This window comes from Phacochoerus africanus, chromosome 9 (assembly GCF_016906955.1).
Source record: "Phacochoerus africanus isolate WHEZ1 chromosome 9, ROS_Pafr_v1, whole genome shotgun sequence".
Classification (NCBI taxonomy): domain Eukaryota; kingdom Metazoa; phylum Chordata; class Mammalia; order Artiodactyla; family Suidae; genus Phacochoerus; species Phacochoerus africanus.
The window spans coordinates 98905598-98923564 of record NC_062552.1 but is presented as its reverse complement, the minus strand read 5'-3'; the positions used below and the strand labels follow the sequence as shown (position 1 = coordinate 98923564).

Sequence of the window (17967 nt, the reverse complement as noted above, 5' to 3'; positions counted from 1 at the left end):
GTCCTGAGAAGCAGAAGACAAAGATGACCCTCAGAACACCTCCTTATCCAAAGGAAAAGGACCCCCTGTACCTGGATGACTATTGACAAACAGTGATGCCGGGAGCAAGGTGGCACAGCCTGGAGTCTCTGCAATTCCCATGAGACACAGCCTGGAAAAGCTGTTAAGGATAGTCAAGTACAAGGCTGCCTCTGGGAGGAGAGTGGGCATCAGTACCTTCCAAAAAAACGTAAGAGTAATACCCATCACCCACATTTAACACGTTTACCTCTTCCATGTTTAGTTTTGGATTTTTTTTTTTTTTGGTTTTTTAAGGACCGCACCTGTGGCATATAGAGGTTCCCAGGCTAGGGGTCCAATTGGAGCTGTAGCTGCCAGCCTACGCCAGGGCCACAGCCACACGGGATCCTTAACCCACTTAGTGAGGCCAAGGATCAAACCCGCGTCCTTATGGACTAGTCATATTCGTTTCTGCTGAACCATGATGGGAACTCGTTTTTTTTTTTTTTAAGGCAACAAACAACGTGAAAGATACAGTGAAAAGCCCCTCCCTCCCCCTTTTTTTGTCTTTTTGCCATTTCTTGGGCCACTCCCACGGCATATGGAGGTTCCCAGGCTAGGGGTCTAATGAGAGCTGTAACCACCGGCCTACACCACAGCCACCTCAATGTGGGATCTGAGCCGCCTCTGCAACCTACACCACAGCTCACAGCAATGCCGGATTGTTAACCCACTGAGCAAGGCCAGGGGTTAACCTCATGGTTCCTAGTCAGATTCATTAACCGCTGTACCACGACGGGAACTCCAGAAAGGCCCCTTTTAACTTTATCCCACCCAGAGAGAATTGCTACTCTGAAACTGGTCTGACTTCTGGGCCATAATATTTCCACTACACGCTATCTGTCCACAGCAATATAAAGAACTAAAATTTTGTAACATACCAAAATGCCATCACACAGAATCTTCTACAACTATTCAAAGTACACTGACTCCTAGATGCAACTGTATTCATGTTTGTAGCTCCAGCTGATCTGTTTTCACCACCGGGCATTCCTTTATGTGAACAGACCACAATTCATCTATAGGGTCTCCTGGTGATGGGCACTGAAGTGGTTCTCGCCTTTTTCCCCTTTGCTGCTGGAATGAGCCTCTCTTGGTAGCCTCATGTCTCCTACTCCTATGTGTGGGAGGCTCCTCTAAGGCCGTTTCTTATACCCGGGGTGAGAATTTCATTTTACACTACAGTGAGCCATATACACACACTTGAAACAAGTTTCATAAAGTTATTACCCTTACTAAATATGAAACTGATATTTTCTAGTCTATTCCATTAAAAAAAAAAAAAAAGCTGCTCAATAAACTGATTTCACAGTCCACTGACAGGCCATGACTCATAGTCTGAAAACAAACTATACCCAGGGTGGGACCGGGGTTGTGAAGCACACGTGTGTCCAACTTGAAGTGGGCGTATCATTAACTTCCACCAGCCAGTTCCCCCATTCTCCACATTTGCCAAAACTTGGCACCATCACAATAAAACTGTGGGTATCTGAATGGGCATAAAACATCTCCTCTTAACTTGCATTTTTGGACTATATCTGATTAGTCATCTGGGGTTCCCTTTCTTTGAACTGCTTTTTTATGCTCTTTGCCTACTTTTTTGTTTTATTGGACTGTCTTCCGATGTATTTGGTTCCTTTGCCTTTCCTTTCAGACATTCAAGGAGTATGTAATTTATCCCCACTTCCTCACCTTTCTTTCACTCTTCAACCGTCTGAAATCCAGGTCTGACCATCACCTTCCAGCGATGTTCTCCCCAAGGTTTTCAACGAGCTCTTAATTTCTAATGAACACTCTCCAGTCCTGCCCGATGCCCCGCAGCACAACTTCTAACCACAAACCCCTCCTTGGTCTTTCTCCCACCACCAAGATCCCCTGGCTGAGGTCCTAAGCCTCTCGGACTCGTGCCCCTTGTCCACTTCTGCTCATCGGTTCACACCCTCTGCTGCGCGCCTTAGTCTTGCAGCAGCCTTCTGCCGGAGGTCCCACCTTCACCAGCCCATCATCCGCATTGCTCTATGGGAAGTGAAGCCATGACCACAAACCTCCAGGGCACCCACAGCCCCGAGGATCTGGTCTTTGCAAAGCCCCACCTAGCCAGAGACATCACTGATACCAAATGTGCCAAGCTCTTTTCTCATTCTTCTGATGGGAGCCCTGTCCCCTCCTTTTTCCTAAGTGGGAATCACTTCCAGAAAGACCGCCCCAACCCCTGCACCCTATCATCCAACTGTCCCACAGACACCTCTTCAAAGACTGATTACCTGTGGAGCTGCCCAGCTCCGGCACCTGGCAAGGGACTGTATGTGCCCAAAACAGGTTGGTGGGATGAAAAACGTACATCTCTGCCGAGCGTCTGAATGTGCAGGTACCATGCTGCCTTAGGCGGTACGCCCCATGTTAAATACCTCCAGTACAGAGGCTGCTGAAACTATAAATGAGAACACTCTATCTGGGCAGCTCAATTCTTTCTGAAATAAATTCCTTTTCCTCCTAGGTTTGAAGGGCAAGGATATGGGGAGAAAGTCCTTATCCACATGCACTTTTAGGTATTATGGCTGAAAGCCAGGATACAACCAAACTTTGTATGGTATTCACAGGACCAGTAGCATATATTTAACGCTTTGACAGGCCACAGGTCAATGAAGAACCTGGTAAATATAGAAAAAGTTCAGTCTAATCTTCTACCACTCTTTGGGGAAAAGCAGAGAGTGAAGGTCCCTACAGGTGTCATTTTTGTAAAGGGAGAAAGCTCATGACCACAACAGAAACAGCAGGTGCACAACAGCCTGAAAAGGACCTGAAGCGACCACCAGAGGGCAAGCTGCCCATCAAACTACAACAGACCACCCTCTTTAAACCCAGTTTCCGGCATACTCTGCTTTACTGTGCTTCACTTTTTTTTTTTTTTGTCTTTTTAGCTATTTCTTGGACTGCTCCTACGGCATATGGAGGTTCCCAGGCTAGGGGTCGAATTGGAGCTGCAGCCACCGGTCTACGCCAGAGCCACAGCAACGCAGGATCTGAGCCGCGCCTGCAACCTACACCACAGCTCATGGCAACGCTGGATCGTTAACCCACTGAGCAAGGGCAGGGACTGAACCCGCAACCTCATGGTTCCTAGTCGGATTTGTTAACCACTGCGCCACAACGGGAACTCCTGTGCTTCATTTTTTACTGCACTTTGTTCTTACAAATTGAAGGTCTGTAGCAACTTGGTCTGTTGAGCAAGTCCACTGGTGTTATTTTCCCAATGGCATTTGCTTATTTTGTGTCTCTGCGTCATATTTTGGTAATTCTCACAATATTTCAAACTTCTCCATTATTATTTGTTATGGTGTTCTGTGATCAGTGATCTGTGATGTTACTATTGCAAAAAGATAACTTGTTGAACGCTCAGACGATGACTAGCATTTTTCAGCAATAAAATATATTTCTTTTCAGGTTTGCACCTGCAGCATATGGAGGTTCCCAGGCTAGGAGTCGAACTGAAGCTGCAGCTGCCAGCCTACACCACAGCCACAGCCACGCCAGATCCAAGCTGCGTCTGCGGCCCACAGCGCAGCTCACTGAGTGGGGTCAGGGATTGAACCTGAGTCCTCATGGATACTAGTTGGGTTTGTTACCGCTGAGCTACAATGGGAACTCCTAAAGTACTTTTAAGTATGGATGCTGTTGCACAAAATAATGCTATTTCACACTTAAAAGACTATAGTTCAGTGTAAACACAACTTTTATATTCACTGGGAAACGAAAAAAAAATTGTGACTTGCTTTACTGTGATATTCACTTTATTGCTGTGGTTTGGAACCAAACCCACAATAGCTCTGAGGTATTTCTAGATACAGATTTTTATCCTCTTAGATAGAAACATGGAAAAATGCCATATTGTTTAAAGATCTTAAGTGAGAGCGAGGTTCTTGTTTTTTCTCTCTCTTAAGGCTTGATCTCTTCCGCCCTCTGGTAAAATCGACAGAGTAACAGGTGCTTCCATCACTCTACAGAACCCCAAGCAACTGAGAGCCACATACAGACTTTCAATTTACAGAACACACAAGTTTTGTATTCGTCTTACATAAAATTTATGAGATCTCTAACATGCTTTTAGGCTTTAAAACCCTCAGTTAACAGTGTTGTGGAACAAATAGAAAACAAACAAAACACCCCGACAGGTTCTGATTCAGGCATCATTTGTTGAGGACCCATGACGGGCCCAAGCACTATGCTAAATGTATCCACGCATGTTAACTAGTTAACTTACGAAGCTGGTGTTAGGTATAATGAGTGGTCAGTTTCAAGAACTCATTTATGATGGAAATGAACCATGACAAGACTCATTAACACATGGCTTTGGCTCAAGCAAACAGCACTCCATGAAGGCCACGATAGACAGTTGTCCTGTGCATCAAGGGCTCCCAGGGGTCTCAGAGGAAGGGCCTGGGCACCCTGACACTGCATGATTGTGCTCCTACAAAGCCCAGATGGCTTTCAGGGAAGGGAAGGCAGAAACTGGAATAAAGAGTGACCCAAAGAAGGCCATCTTCCAGCAGGCAACCCAGGCCCAGAGCCCCAGTCTTCTGTCAAAGGAACCCCTTCTCTATTGCCTGCCATCAGCCTCCTTGCCCCAGGCAACTGCAGCTCTGGTCTCCTCCTCCTCTGCCTCAGGAGGATTCGGGGCTCCTCTGCTGAAGCACCAACTCCAGAACAGTGTCTGGCACACAGCAACAGCCACATCAGCCCGAGACCTCAACCACCTCTCTGTGCTCCATGGGAATCCTTGTTTTCTGCCAGATACACGGTCTTTCCTCTGGGTGAGTCGTGGCCCAGACCTCTGGACACCAAGACACCACCTCACAAACCCCACAGATGCCCAGGTCTACATCAGGGTGTGGTCTCCCCACCAAACCTCTCCAGCGGCCAAAAGATACAGAACGTGGGAATCGAGGTGATTCAGTGAGGCCCAGCACACAGCGTTCACCTGGTGAGGAAGCACACAGCAAGACGGGAGCGTTGGTTTGACTGCCAGCTCGTGGAGAGAAAGAGACAACTGCGTTCTTGTGGAATACAGACAGGTGACTGAGGCTTCAGGTCTCACTCCCTGAACAGGGGCTGGGACAAGCATTCTGAGAACAAGGAAGCTCCCTGCCCCACCACTTTGAGCCTTGAAAGGAAAAGGGAGGAAGTAACCCTAGGCCCCAGGCCTTCATCGTCAGCACGGGCCTCACAGTGAGACAGCTGGTGTACCCTCTGCGGGGGGACGAATGCTCTGCAACGGCAGGGGCAAACCCAGCTCTGAAGGCCTCCCGCATCTCGCGACACCCAGAAGCCATTTTCAACCTGTGTCCATCTTGTGGCTCGTGTCTCAACAGAACAAAGAGTCACAGCTTCCTACAGATGCAGCTGTCACCCCACTGCCCTCTAGAAAGCAACCTCCTTGCGTTTCTTTAAATTTCAGTGCTGGCTGCAGACCGGCTGGGAGGTGGACACACTTCCTGATGCACCGGGAGGACCCTCCACTCTGTGCACTGAGGCCCACCTCCCAGGAATTCTGTGCCGTAGCATGAGTTCGGGCTCCTGTGGATCAACTCAACCCTCCTGGAAGGGAGTCCTTGCCACACTTACAGCAGCACTGCTTCAAGTCCTCCCCCACGTAAATTCATTTCTCTTCCAAGACAAGAAACTAATAAGGCCCTTTTCTTCCCCTTTGAGATCTTCGGACCTAAAACTCCATTTTCTTCCCTTTGGAAAATGAGGTAACTGAGCACTGCCTTATGCACAAAGCTCTCTCCTCTACTCTGAATTTGGCTATGACTGCGGTGCCCTGGATCCAAACAAAGGCAGAGTGGGCTGCAGGGCTGCAGGGCGGAGCAGTGTACCTTCCGGTTGGTGAAGTAGAGGTTCTCATGCATATGCACCCTGAGCGTGGGTGTCTTCAGGCCGTGCAGGTTGATGATGCCGTACTTGGAGCCTCCGACTTTGACATCGTTGACTGTGAAGAGCCGGTCGCTGTTGGTGTCTGCCTGGAGAGGGGAAGTGGACTGTGGGTGACCATCTGCCCAGCCCCCATGTTCAGCGCCTTTTCACCAGGTGAGGGCTCCCATCCACCAGGGAGGGTGCCATGACCTAACGTGCCCCTACCCGGCACAGCCATCACTGGGCAAAGCTAACAGTTCATGAGGGAAGGTGGCCAGGAAGTCTGAGGTCTGCACACTGACCCCACTCAGAAGTGGGTTTGGGAGAGTCCTAAGGTCCACTCAGAGGAACTGCTCTGATGAACCACATGGTGACAGAGCAGGTGGCCACGATGAAAGCCACACAGCAATGTGGAAAATGCTAGTTGTAACTGCTAAGGGATAAAAGGAGAATACAAAATTGCATTCCTATCACAAAGGCACTGTGATTACCACCAAGTTAAAAAAAAAAAAAAAAAAGGCATTGGAATGTGGGCCATTTGTAAGATTTTTTTCATTAAAAAATGTTAAAAATTATTTCAAAGCAAAACCTTAATATATATGTTTTCACATACTTATTTATAAACATATCCACATACACAGGGATTTGGGTGCTCGTGAAAACACACTCTTTGCAAGCTTACTCAGGAAGAATAGTTATTCCTGAAGAATCATTACCAGTGACAAGAGTCAGAGCTGGAAAATTCACTCCCTAACACCATACACAAAAATAAACTCAAATGGATTAAAGACCTAGATATAAGACCAGATACTATAAAACTCTTAGAGGAAAACATAGGCCAAACACTCTCTGACATAAACGACAGCAACATCTCAGATCCACCTTTTAGAGCAATGACAGTGAAAACAAAAATAAACAAATGGGACTTAATTAAACTTAAAAGTTGCTGCACAGCAAAGGAAACCCTAAACAAAACGAAAAGACAACACACAGAATGAGAGAAAATATTTGCAAGTGAATCAACTGACAAGGGATTAATCTTCAAAATTTATAAACACCTCCTACAGCTCAATACCAAAAAAACAAACAACCCCATCAAAAAATGGGCAGAAGATCTAAACGAACAATTCTCCAAAGAAGACAGACAGATGGCCAAAAAACACATGAAAAGATGTTCAACATCACTCATCATTAGAGAAATGCAAATCAAAACCACAATGAGGTACCACCTTACACCAGCCAGAATGGCCATCATCCAAAAGTCTACAAACAAGAAGTGCTGGAGAGGGTGTGGAGCAAAAGGAACCCTGTTACCTTGTTGGTGGGATTGTCATTTGGTGCAACCACTGTGGAAAACAGTACGGAGATTCCTCAGAAAACTAAAATAGAACTACCATTTGATCCAGCAATTCCACTCCTGGGCATCTATCCAGAGAAAACTATGACTCGCAAAGACACATGTACTCCAGTGTTCACTGCAGCACTCTTTGCAATAGCCAAGACATGGAAACAACCTAAATGTCCATCGACAGAGGAGTGGATCAAGAAGATGTGGTACATATACACAATGGAATATTACTCAGCCATTAACAGGAATGAAATACCAGCATTTTTAGCAACATGGATGGACCTAGAAATTAGCATGCTAATTAAGTGAGGTCAGTCAGACAATGAGACACCAACATCAAATGCTATCACTGACATGTGGAATCTGCAAAAAGGACAGAGCTGAAAATTGATCCCTAGGTGACAAACTGCCCTTCCCACCTCTCTGGTCACACCAGCCATCCAGTCATTGTAACTCTTGCTCTTCCAAGGGCCAGGACACAAGTTGAGTGCAACAAAGTATGAGGACGGGGAGCTCAGGCCATGCTCAGCAGCAGGTGCACAGTGACCTCCACTGTCCCACCAGGTTTACTGAACACCCCCCAGGGAAGGGGCTCCTCAGGGGAATCCACCAAAAGAAAGCATTCTACCTGATCCAGGTCAAGCTATACCCCAAACACAGGAGAGAATAAGAGTCCTGGCCTGAGGCGGCCCCTTCTGCAGCCTCAGTTCCAGTCCTGGCAGCAGACCACCAGGCTGAGGCTCTCTATCTTGTGTCCTTTTCTCACTCTCCCTGGCTGCCCCTCAGCCTCCAGAAGGGCCTTGAGTTCCTAATCTAGCCGAGAGGTCTGCCGTCTTCTGTCCGCAGTGGACCTCTTGTCCTCTGCCAACATTTCTGTGAGTGTTGGGCCTAAAGAGTTAGCCCTGGCTTCCAGCCTGGGTCTAACCAGCAGCAGAGAAGACGACTTTCAGCTCCTCATGAACGATGCGGTGGAGGCGTGTTGGATGTGCAGGTTGAGGGACACGGCCTGTAGGCCCTGCTAATGAGGCCAGGCACAGAAAGCAAGAGACTAACACGCTGTTGCTACTGAAGGACAGTGAAGCTTCAGGGGTGGCCACCAAATCCTGCCCAGTATAGAAAGGATGAGAAGCCCCCGGTTCACTGTGTACCTTATCAATTGTGTACAGAACATACCCAAGGGAAAGTCACTCTGTAATGGTTCTCAGTCAACGTGTGGTGGGCCCCAGCTCTAAAGTCAAATGATGAGCTGACGATGGTCACAGAACAGCCTGGCGTCTGCCAATGGGTAGCCGGTAGGTGTTTGTTAAAACCGTAAAACCTATTTTATGGCTCTATGCAGCCAGGCTAGATGAAAACCAATGCTAAGCCACGAATCATCCATGAGACAGCAAACATACCCCTGGCAGCCAGAGAGCTCCCCCCACTCACCAGTATCAGGTTAAATCGGTCACTCGCCAAAGCGGAGGGATCTGAGCTCTGAATCTGGACCTTCTTCCTCTGCATGCAGCTCACTCGCAACTCATGGGCTAAACTGCAGACGAGAAAGACAGCGGGGGGTATAGGGATGCCGTGCCCAGACATCTGTGGAGAAGATGCAGGGGTTCTGCTCTGCCCCACACCCGAAGACCGTCTTCTCTGGTCGGCCCTCTCCTCTCCACATGAAATGTCAGCAATGGAGCTAGGCAAGGCCCCAAAGAATCGCAATTTTAGAACTCTTAGGGAAACTAAGGCAAAGAAATGGGTGGCTCAATTGATCTTTCACTCAAAGAAAGTCAGAACTAGAACTAGAGGGATTTGTTTTGGATCAACAAGTGCAACTGTTGAGACAAAGAGAACAAGCCTGAGAAATGAGACAGCCACCCATCCCACTGCCCCTTTTCCTCCACTGAGGACCCAGCATGTTTCAGGGTGGAGAACAGATCTAACTAGACTTCTGACTCTGCCCTCTCAGAAGGAGGGAAATAGAGGAGAGTCGCACCCCTCCTGCCCCGGCTGATACGGCCTGCAGGTCTGGTCTTCTCCCTGAAGGGGGCGCCTTGGTAAGCCACCCTCATTCGAGCTGTTTCTTCACGGGCCCAGGCACACAGGAGGCAGCAGAACGCAGGGGTGAGGCGCTCAGGCCTGGGAGGGAGACAGAGCCCACCCTTTCTAGCTCTGCCTTGAGCAAATCATTCCACTCTGAGTCTGCCTCTTCTGGGACCTGGGGAAGTACCCAGCCATCTCCCAGGGTTTTAGTTCAACTGTACCAGACATCACAAGTCTTTAAAGTTTAGTACACAACCATTTCTTGTTCCATTTTTGGTGACAACTCATTAGAAAGGGAAAAGGAGGCAGAAGCCTGATGGGATGAAGTTAGAGGACATTTTACTAAACTAAAGATGATTTACAAGTAACTAAGAGGAAACATCTTGAGAAATTTCTACCTAATTTCTCTGCCTGGATTCCCTCTTCCTGGCCTCCTGCAAGAGCCTCCCCGCCTGGTCCAGAGGAAGGATTCGCCCAGGGCTGACTTTGGCAGCAGAAGGCAGGCTGTGAGTGGAAGCTCCTCCACTGTGAAGACTCCTCACAGAGTAGCTATGTGCGCTAGCCTGACTGGGTTCTTGGACCACAGAAATAGGAAAAAAAAACATTCATGAAGAAAACATAACAATGAGGCATTGTCTTACCGGCAATAACTGGTGACGTTGAGAAAACCCAGCTTGCTTTTTTGTAGCAAGGAAGATGCATTAAATCCCAACCTGGCTATTCTCTAAATTAAAAAGAGTAAAATTCAGTCAAGTTTTATGTTATCAGAAAATGGAGTATGTTCATAATTCCACAGGATACAATGAAGAAACATGTACTAAGACTGTAGGAACTATATGCATAAAAATCTGATGGTCTCCTCTGTGAGTCTCCTCTCCTTGGAAAGAGGACAAGCCCATCACAAGAAAGTAGGTGTGAGCTGGGAAGTCTGCTCAGCACCGCTCTCTAGGCCTCCCATCGATTTCTTCCCGAGGAGATGAGGCCGCCGAGTTGCTGAGTGCAGGAATGGCACTGGACACTCAGGTCTGCATCGTGCTTCGCATTCAATCGATGGTGACTGTGGATTTTCCATTCCACTGCCCTCATATCTGCAAAATGTCCTGGCATCTAATCTGCAGAAAGGATCCTCATATTCAAACCACACACCCTGCTTTCCTATTTAAAATATATGGTTACAGAAGCTTTATCAGGCTGCTACCGAGGTGCCTGAGGAAGGACAAAACATCAGAACTACTGATGAAATCCGGCAAAAAAGAAAAGGATGGTGGTGGTGGGAGGAGATTTCTTGCCTGTTCTTATTCTCTTATCAGGTTCCTTTGGGGAAATTCGACACCACCCTCCCTAAAATGCGCTGTCACAGGGGTGTTTAATTGGCACCTCCTGGTGGCCATGGGTGGACGCTGGCAGGAGTGGAGGGGACGGGCAGCCCCGGGGGTGTGGCGCCCACCTTTCCCTGCCTGTCCTCTTCCTCTAGCAGCTGCAGCCTTTTGCTCTCCATTTCCTTCTGCCGGATGCTCTCCTTAGTGAGGGGGTTGCAGTTATTATGTCCCGGGAGCAAGCGGAAGTAGCGGTTCTTCTCAGGATCAAAGTAATAACCTGGCAGATCTTTAGTCAAAAAAAATAAAATCCAACTTACAAATCATGTGCTGAGCCACCCAGTGAGGAGCCCAGGGGCCTGTCCACCACCCCTCCTAGCCGCCGCCGTCACCGCTCCTTCCTCAGGGGCAGGAGGTGGGCTGGCACTGCCAGTCACCATCCTGGGCCTAGTTCAGTCCTGGGGGGAGCAGCTTTTGCCTCGATCACCATTCCTGACACACCCGGCTCCTCCCTTTAGTGTTTCAATTTGCTTCCAGAAATTTCTTTCAAGCCAAGAACGGACTGATGACACACATGGAGTGTATCCACACACAAGTGAAGACACACAGGGCCGAGGAGGAGGGCAGCTGGAAGGGACAGACCAGAGGATGAGGCATGACGATGAGGAGGTTTCATCTTTGTCCATGGGCAGGGCTGGGGGAGCCCAGTCCAGCGGGCTGCCTTACCTGGCACAGAAGAACTGCCAGCTGAGCTGGATGAGGTGGAGGGGGCCTCATCATCACTGCGGCTGGACCCCTGTGGGCTCTGCTGTGCCCCTGCGTTGTTCCTGTTGACACACAGCCAGGGTAACTTTTGCCAAGGGCCTGAGTCTCAGTCTTTCTTTGCCTCTGGGTCCTGCAGTTCCATAGCCTTCACCCCTGAACCTCTCACACTGGATTATTTGGGGAGCACTGACCCCTCTTTTCCTTGGTAGCAGTTTACCTACTGCAGACAGACCCAAGTTAGGGCAAGGTTTTGGTTTCTCAACCTTAAGAGGATGCATGTCACAGTAGTTCCCCTTTCATATCTCCTCATTTGAGCATTTGGGGAGGTCTTTTGGAATTTTCCAGATGAAAATGAGAACAGAAATCTTGGCCAATAAGAATTTTACCAGCTGGGCTCATTCGTCAGCTCAAGAGCAGTTATAAGGCCAGGTGAATTTCATTCTTTATTGGATTCAGAAGTAGAGTTTAAATTTTACTTGCCTACCCAACCCTACAGATGGAGAAACTGGGGTTCAGAGCACAGAGGTGACTTGCTCAGTAATACTGGGATAGAACCATGGTTTAAACACTCATTTTGCAAAGCTACAAGCAGCTTCTGTGGCAATTACAGGCTGAAAGATACGATAGGACAAAAAGGCCCGATTTTAGAACCTTGGATAAAATCCACTTTAAAATCAAGAACTTCCCCTGTCCTCCACAACACAACATTCTTTTTGTATTCCAAAAAGAATACAAACTGCAAAACTAGGCTAAAGGAAGTGAAGAACTTTCTCTTTTGTATATAAACACTAACCATGCAACTCAGAGAAAATTATTCTCCCTTTTTACAGCCCAGAGCTTCCTGAGGCAGGTCAGCTGTGATCAGCAGAATGAGGAGGAAGGTTTAAGTCTTGACAAATGCCTACATTTCAGGCCAAGGGCCGCTGCCCCATTCTTTCCACGTGGAACCCAGAAGATGGCTGTCCAGCGTGTTTCCACATGACCCTGCCAAGCTGAGCCAAGACTCTTTCTGCACAGATCACCTTTTGCTACACGTTGTGCACTTGTGTGAAGGCCTGAGGCCCAAAAAGTATCCATGGTTCTCCATATAAAACATACAAACACCGGGTCCTGTCTGGATCTTTTCACAATACAGGTCAAGTTTGGGACTCTGGCTCAGAGCAATATTTTATTCTGCACCTAATGAGGCCCACCATGTACAGAAGGCCTGCTCAGAGCCAGGCAGCCTGATGAGGCTTTACATACTTTTTTCGAACCTCATAAGATGAGTGACTAGGGGTGACTGAGTACCTTGCCCAATTTCACACAGGAAAAAAAAGAGTATCAAACCCAGACCTCCTGATTCCCTTGTTCCTTCCACAACATTTTGATGCTTTTTTAAAAAAAAAACTGTTTGGGTTAATCTGTTTTAGATAAGCATCCTGACATTTGACATCTTCTGACCTTAAAACTAGAAATCTGTCTATTTTTAAAAGGAGGTCTGGAGTGGGGAAGAGTTTTGAAACTGGCACACAAGTCTCCTTTGGTGAGGAAGGGGCTGTGCAAAGACCTTCTATGGCCAGAAGTCACACCCACAGCCCTGAACTGTGAAGAGGTGTCCTTTTCAGGGCTGGGATGTATCATGTTCTGAGAATAGGCTGTTGGTATTTCATTCATGGAGAAAAATAAGCAGAGTGTGGAAATTATTTAATTATGGGGACCTCACCTAAGTATACAGTAAGTTGTATTTTTTAAGCTGGTGGTAGATATAGGATGTTCACTGTATTATTCTTTACATCTTTTTGTGTTTATTGAATACTATATCATACTACATATTATATATCTTTACTTAGGATTTTGGCTGAATTAATGAAATTAGATTTCCAGAAAGTTATTTTCATAGACTGAAAAAACAAAACAAAACAAGGAAAAGACATCTAAAAAATGGAGAAACACGGAGTTCCCGTCGTCACGCAGTAGTTAACAAATCCGACTAGGAACCATGAGGTTGCAGGTTCGGTCCCTGGCCTTGCTCAGTGGGTTGAGGATCCGGTGTTGCTGTGAGCTGTGGTGTAGGCTGCAGACTCGGCTTGGATCCCAAGTAGCTGTGACTCTGGTGTAGGCCGGTGGCTACAGCTCCAATTAGACCCCTAGCCTGGGAACCGCCATATGCCGCGGGAGCGGCCCAAGAGATGGCAAAAAAAAAAAAGACAAAAAAAAAGAGAAACAGCTTTCTGGTTGCATCAGATGTTTACTTCTAATTCTAAGCCTGTGGCTAAGGCTCTGGCCAGAAGTCATGGTCCCCCTGAAAAGAAAGACAGTGTGGCCATCTCCTTGGTACTTGAAGTGTGGCCGGCAGGCTGGCCTGCAGCAGGGACACCCCCTCGGGAGCCTGTGAGGAATGCGGACTCTAGCCAGCCCCACCTCACACCCGCATTCTGCCAAGATCCCGAGGGAGCTGCGTATACACACGTGTGCTTTCAATGCCAGGAGGGCACTGGGCAGCACTTGCCTCTCGTGAGAACCAGGTTGTCTGAACCAAGTGTTCTGTTGCTGGCTTCTTCTCCCACGTCTTCTGCTCTGCCAGCTGCTTTTATGCATTTCAGTTCCTAAAAGAGGAAAAAAAAGAAAATACATGCCTGTGTGCACACTTTTTGCCTGCTGATAAGAGTTCCTTCCTGCTCAGAACTAAAAAAAAGGATGGCCCGACCTGGGTTATCATCAAAGCCGCCACCAAGCCTCACCTGTGAAGAGACTGCCACTGATAGAACCCAACACATCTGGAGCCACTTCTCCGGCAGCAGTCCTTTTACCTCACAGCTGACACTGGCCCGACGACCTGCCAACCTCCATGCCCTGGGTCACTGTGTGTTGGCAGAGTCTCACAACTACTTTACGACAAAAGTTTGAGCCTGGCATGAGAACCCTCCTAGTCTTCTTTTCCTTACCACATTAACACAGGGCATAATTTTTCTTTCAATCCAAACACATCCCTGTTCAAAGAGAATTGTTAACAGTGAACATGTCCTCCTACTTCGTTTCAGTATCAAATCGAAAACTGAACAAATTAAACAGGGCCATTATGTGTGACTTCTCAATGTGCTTTAGAGATTGCTTTAGCTTCCTGAAGCACGTTACCTGTTAAAGGAAAGGATGTGCACATGCATTTTTTGAAATAAGGAACGAGGTTTTAATAATACTGATGTTGCCATGATTATTTCGAGTGTTTTTTTTTTCAGGTCTTGTCTTGCATAGCCTGAATCTATCACTTAATCATCAAATCATCAGAAGTTTTAACATTGAGAATCCCATTAAGAAATTTAAGACCGGGAGTTCCCGTCGTGGCGCAGTGGTTGACGAATCCGACTAGGAACCATGAGGTTGCGGGTTCGGTCCCTGCCCTTGCTCAGTGGGTTAACGATCCAGCGTTGCCATGGGCTGTGGTGTAGGTTGCAGACGCGGCTCGGATCCCGCGTTGCTGTGGCTCTGGCGTAGGCCGGTGGCTACAGCTCCGATTGGACCCCTAGCCTGGGAACCTCCATATGCCGCGGGAGCGGCCCAAGAAATAGCAACAACAACAACAACAACAACAACAAAAAAGACAAAAGACAAAAAAAAAAGAAATTTAAGACCGAATTACATACAGTACATGGACCAGTTGCTTTGCATTTCACACTTTCCCACCCACTGGAGACACTGTGACATCTTACTGAACACACTAAAAATATATTCAAATGCCTTAACAAAGTTAAAAAATCTCTAGAGCAGAATGCAATCCCAGAATAGATAAAAAAAATCATTTGTCTTTATTTCCCAACTTCTCCTGTTAGTATAAAAAAGAACACTAGAAGTCTGGATCTACATTTCTAGAATTCAGTATTTATCCAATAAATTCTATGTCAACCTGTGATTATGAGTTGGGGGCTAATTTGATACAAAGGAAGAGAGCGAGTATAGCACTTGACCCAACTTTTCATGAATTTCATAACAAAATCCTTGATTTGTGTGCTTCAGAGTCAGTCTGCCTCCCACCCTGGGTCACTCCACAATCTGGATTAGTTTAACCAGCCACTCTCTAGTCCCGTGCCAGAATGTAAGCGCTACTAAAACCAGTGATATAACCATGCTGACTTGGAGTCATCATAAATGTCTCACTTTCATTCTCCGCTGGGACATTATAAATTGACCTAATTTTATTTATTCCTAGTTTAAGTCACTCCTGACAATCCAGGGTCTTATCATTCTCCTAAAATCCATTTACACTTCCTTCCCGTCACTGTTAGTAAACAGCAGAGCTCCCTACCTCACCAAGAAGAGAGATGTTACCAGCACCAATACCCCAACTTCTTTCCCATCCACTCCACAAATCCTTTACTAATCCTTCTCATCCTTTCCGTCTTGGAGAAACACATGTCCCTGTACCTTTTTCAGGCAAGCCCAACCCTCCTGGCTATTGATCTCATTTCCTTCTCGAAACTCTGCAGACATCTGTACCCATATATGTTTAATCAGTCTTATCTCAGTTTATAAACACATTCAGGTTTTTAATTTGTATGTGTTCCACCTCTAGTCTAAAAGGTATAGTCAGTCATATTCTGAATCACCCCTTTGATTTTCCAATCACTCTTCAAACCCACTGCAGTCAGGCCTCCTCCATCTTCATTGTTCTGCTAAAACACTCTTGCTGAGGTATTAACTAATGATTGACCTACTTGCCAAAGTCAGTGTCTTCTTTTTAGCCCTTGTTCCTACAACACATGAAGCTTCACTGTTCCCTAGATTTCTGGGATATCTTTCTCTTGTTCTCCTCTTACTTGTCCTCATTTTTTTTTTTTTTGGCTGCACCCACAGCACATGGAAGTTCCTGGACCAGGGATTGAACCCACATGACAGCTGTAGCAATACTGGATCCTTGGCCTGCTGGACCACACGGGAATTTCCATTCCTCTTGTCAAATTCATCCTTTTCTGGTTTCTTCTGGGTTACCCAGCCTGTGTGTGTTTCCCACTGTTCTGTCCTAGATTCTCTTCACTTCATACATTTCATCTGCCAACACAGCTTCATCTCTAAACTAGCAATCCTCCAGAGCATCAAGTTCTTATTAGAAGGCCACCTCCTGTCTACTTCCACAGACCTAGCAGATGCAACATGTTCCAAAGGGAGTTCACGATCTCTCCTTAGGTCCTAGTCTGCGTCTGCTTTTTCACGATCCATATTTCCATTCTCTGAAATTCTACCACTGCCTCACCTCTGTCCAAAAATACAATTTTATTCATTTTCCCCAGCAACCACATTAACGGCTCCTGAACTACATGCGCAGGATTCCGTTTAGCTCAAGTATTTTATGCCTCAAAGAATAGCTCTATTTATTAACTAGTTAAGTTATAAGCCAACGGCACTGTGCATAGGAAGGGAAACAGGTATGGCCAGGGTTAAGAAAGCTGGTAGGAAAAATAAGCCGTATTGACATAAGATGATTATTATTATCAACTCCATAAAAAGATAAAAATTACTTACATGATTTTAGTTTGCTTTAGTTATGAGATGATACATGAACAGTAAAAAACACAAGTAATGTTGAGTGAAAGGCTTCAGATCACTCATCAGGAGGCAGGGCCACTGGCCCGACTGCACCACTGTCTTCAATGGGGGACTGCACAATCAGAAGGACACAGTAAATAACAAAATAAATGGCGAGGGAGCATTGATTCTGGCCACAAGACAATATTTCTAAGTGATCGACTCACACAAGCACAGGTTCAGGCACTGCAACAGAATAAGGGAGGCTAATAACATCAATTGATTTAATAACCAAGATCAAGCCAAAGTCATTTTTTTTAAAAGTCACCATAAATAGAAGCTGACCAAACAGAAAAAATTAAGAGTAGGATGAAACGGTATCTTTTCGAAAATTTTTTCTCTTTTTTTAGCATATGGAAGTTCCCAGGCTAAGGGTCAAACTGAAGCTGCAGCTGCCAGCCTACACCACAGCTCATGACAACACTGGACCCCTGACCCACTGAGCAAGCCCAGGGATGGAACCTGCATCCATCCTCCTGGGTACTAGTCAGATTGGTTTCTGCTGTGCCACAATGGGAACTCTTTTTGTACTTCGAAGAAGCCAATTTCAGGGAGTGTGTCCTCTCCAAATGCAAACGTAGTTCATTCTCAAACTCTACCGTATGGATTTCATGTGCACCCATCACTCTGTACTGAACTTTGTACTCCTAACCTGTATTAGATGTGATATGAATTCTTTAAGGCAAAGATCCTGCCTTGTTCTTTTTTCTATTCCTAGCACTCATGACCTAGGTGGCTCTCATCAAGCTAAAACCAACCAACCAACCAATACTGCAGCTACATTAAATCCCAGGTTAAATACCCAGAGCTTCCTTCTGCTCTGGGTATGTTCATTTGATGTTCAACATACATTTACAAATTGCTCACACAACGTCAGGCTAGGCACTGGGGAGCAGGCAGAGATAAATAAACTGTGGTTTCCATGCTCAAGGCACTTGCTGTTAAGCAGGGGAGATGCATGCCTGAACCAATTCATGCAGT

The 17967-nt window shown here is 46.5% G+C and overlaps 1 protein-coding gene across 3 annotated transcripts in view; it reads right to left on the bottom strand.

Annotated features, from left to right (window-relative positions):
* The window catches only part of DCAF4 (DDB1 and CUL4 associated factor 4), a 31166-nt gene that overhangs the window by 5632 nt on the left and 7567 nt on the right, over positions 1-17967 (bottom strand). The window contains exons 2-9 of one of the 3 annotated variants that reach the window (XM_047795693.1): positions 13919-14015; positions 11389-11489; positions 10794-10951; positions 9988-10070; positions 8750-8852; positions 5937-6080; positions 4989-5038; positions 72-151 (exon numbers count right to left, since the gene is read on the bottom strand). In XM_047795693.1, the coding sequence (XP_047651649.1) occupies positions 72-151; positions 4989-5038; positions 5937-6080; positions 8750-8852; positions 9988-10070; positions 10794-10951; positions 11389-11489; positions 13919-14007 (808 nt within the window). In that variant the 5' untranslated portion in view covers positions 14008-14015. Of the gene's footprint in view, positions 1-71; positions 152-4988; positions 5039-5936; positions 6081-8749; positions 8853-9744; positions 9934-9987; positions 10071-10793; positions 10952-11388; positions 11490-13878; positions 14016-17967 lie in introns of those variants that run through there. The other 2 variants (XM_047795694.1, XM_047795695.1) reach the window with 2 other exon arrangements.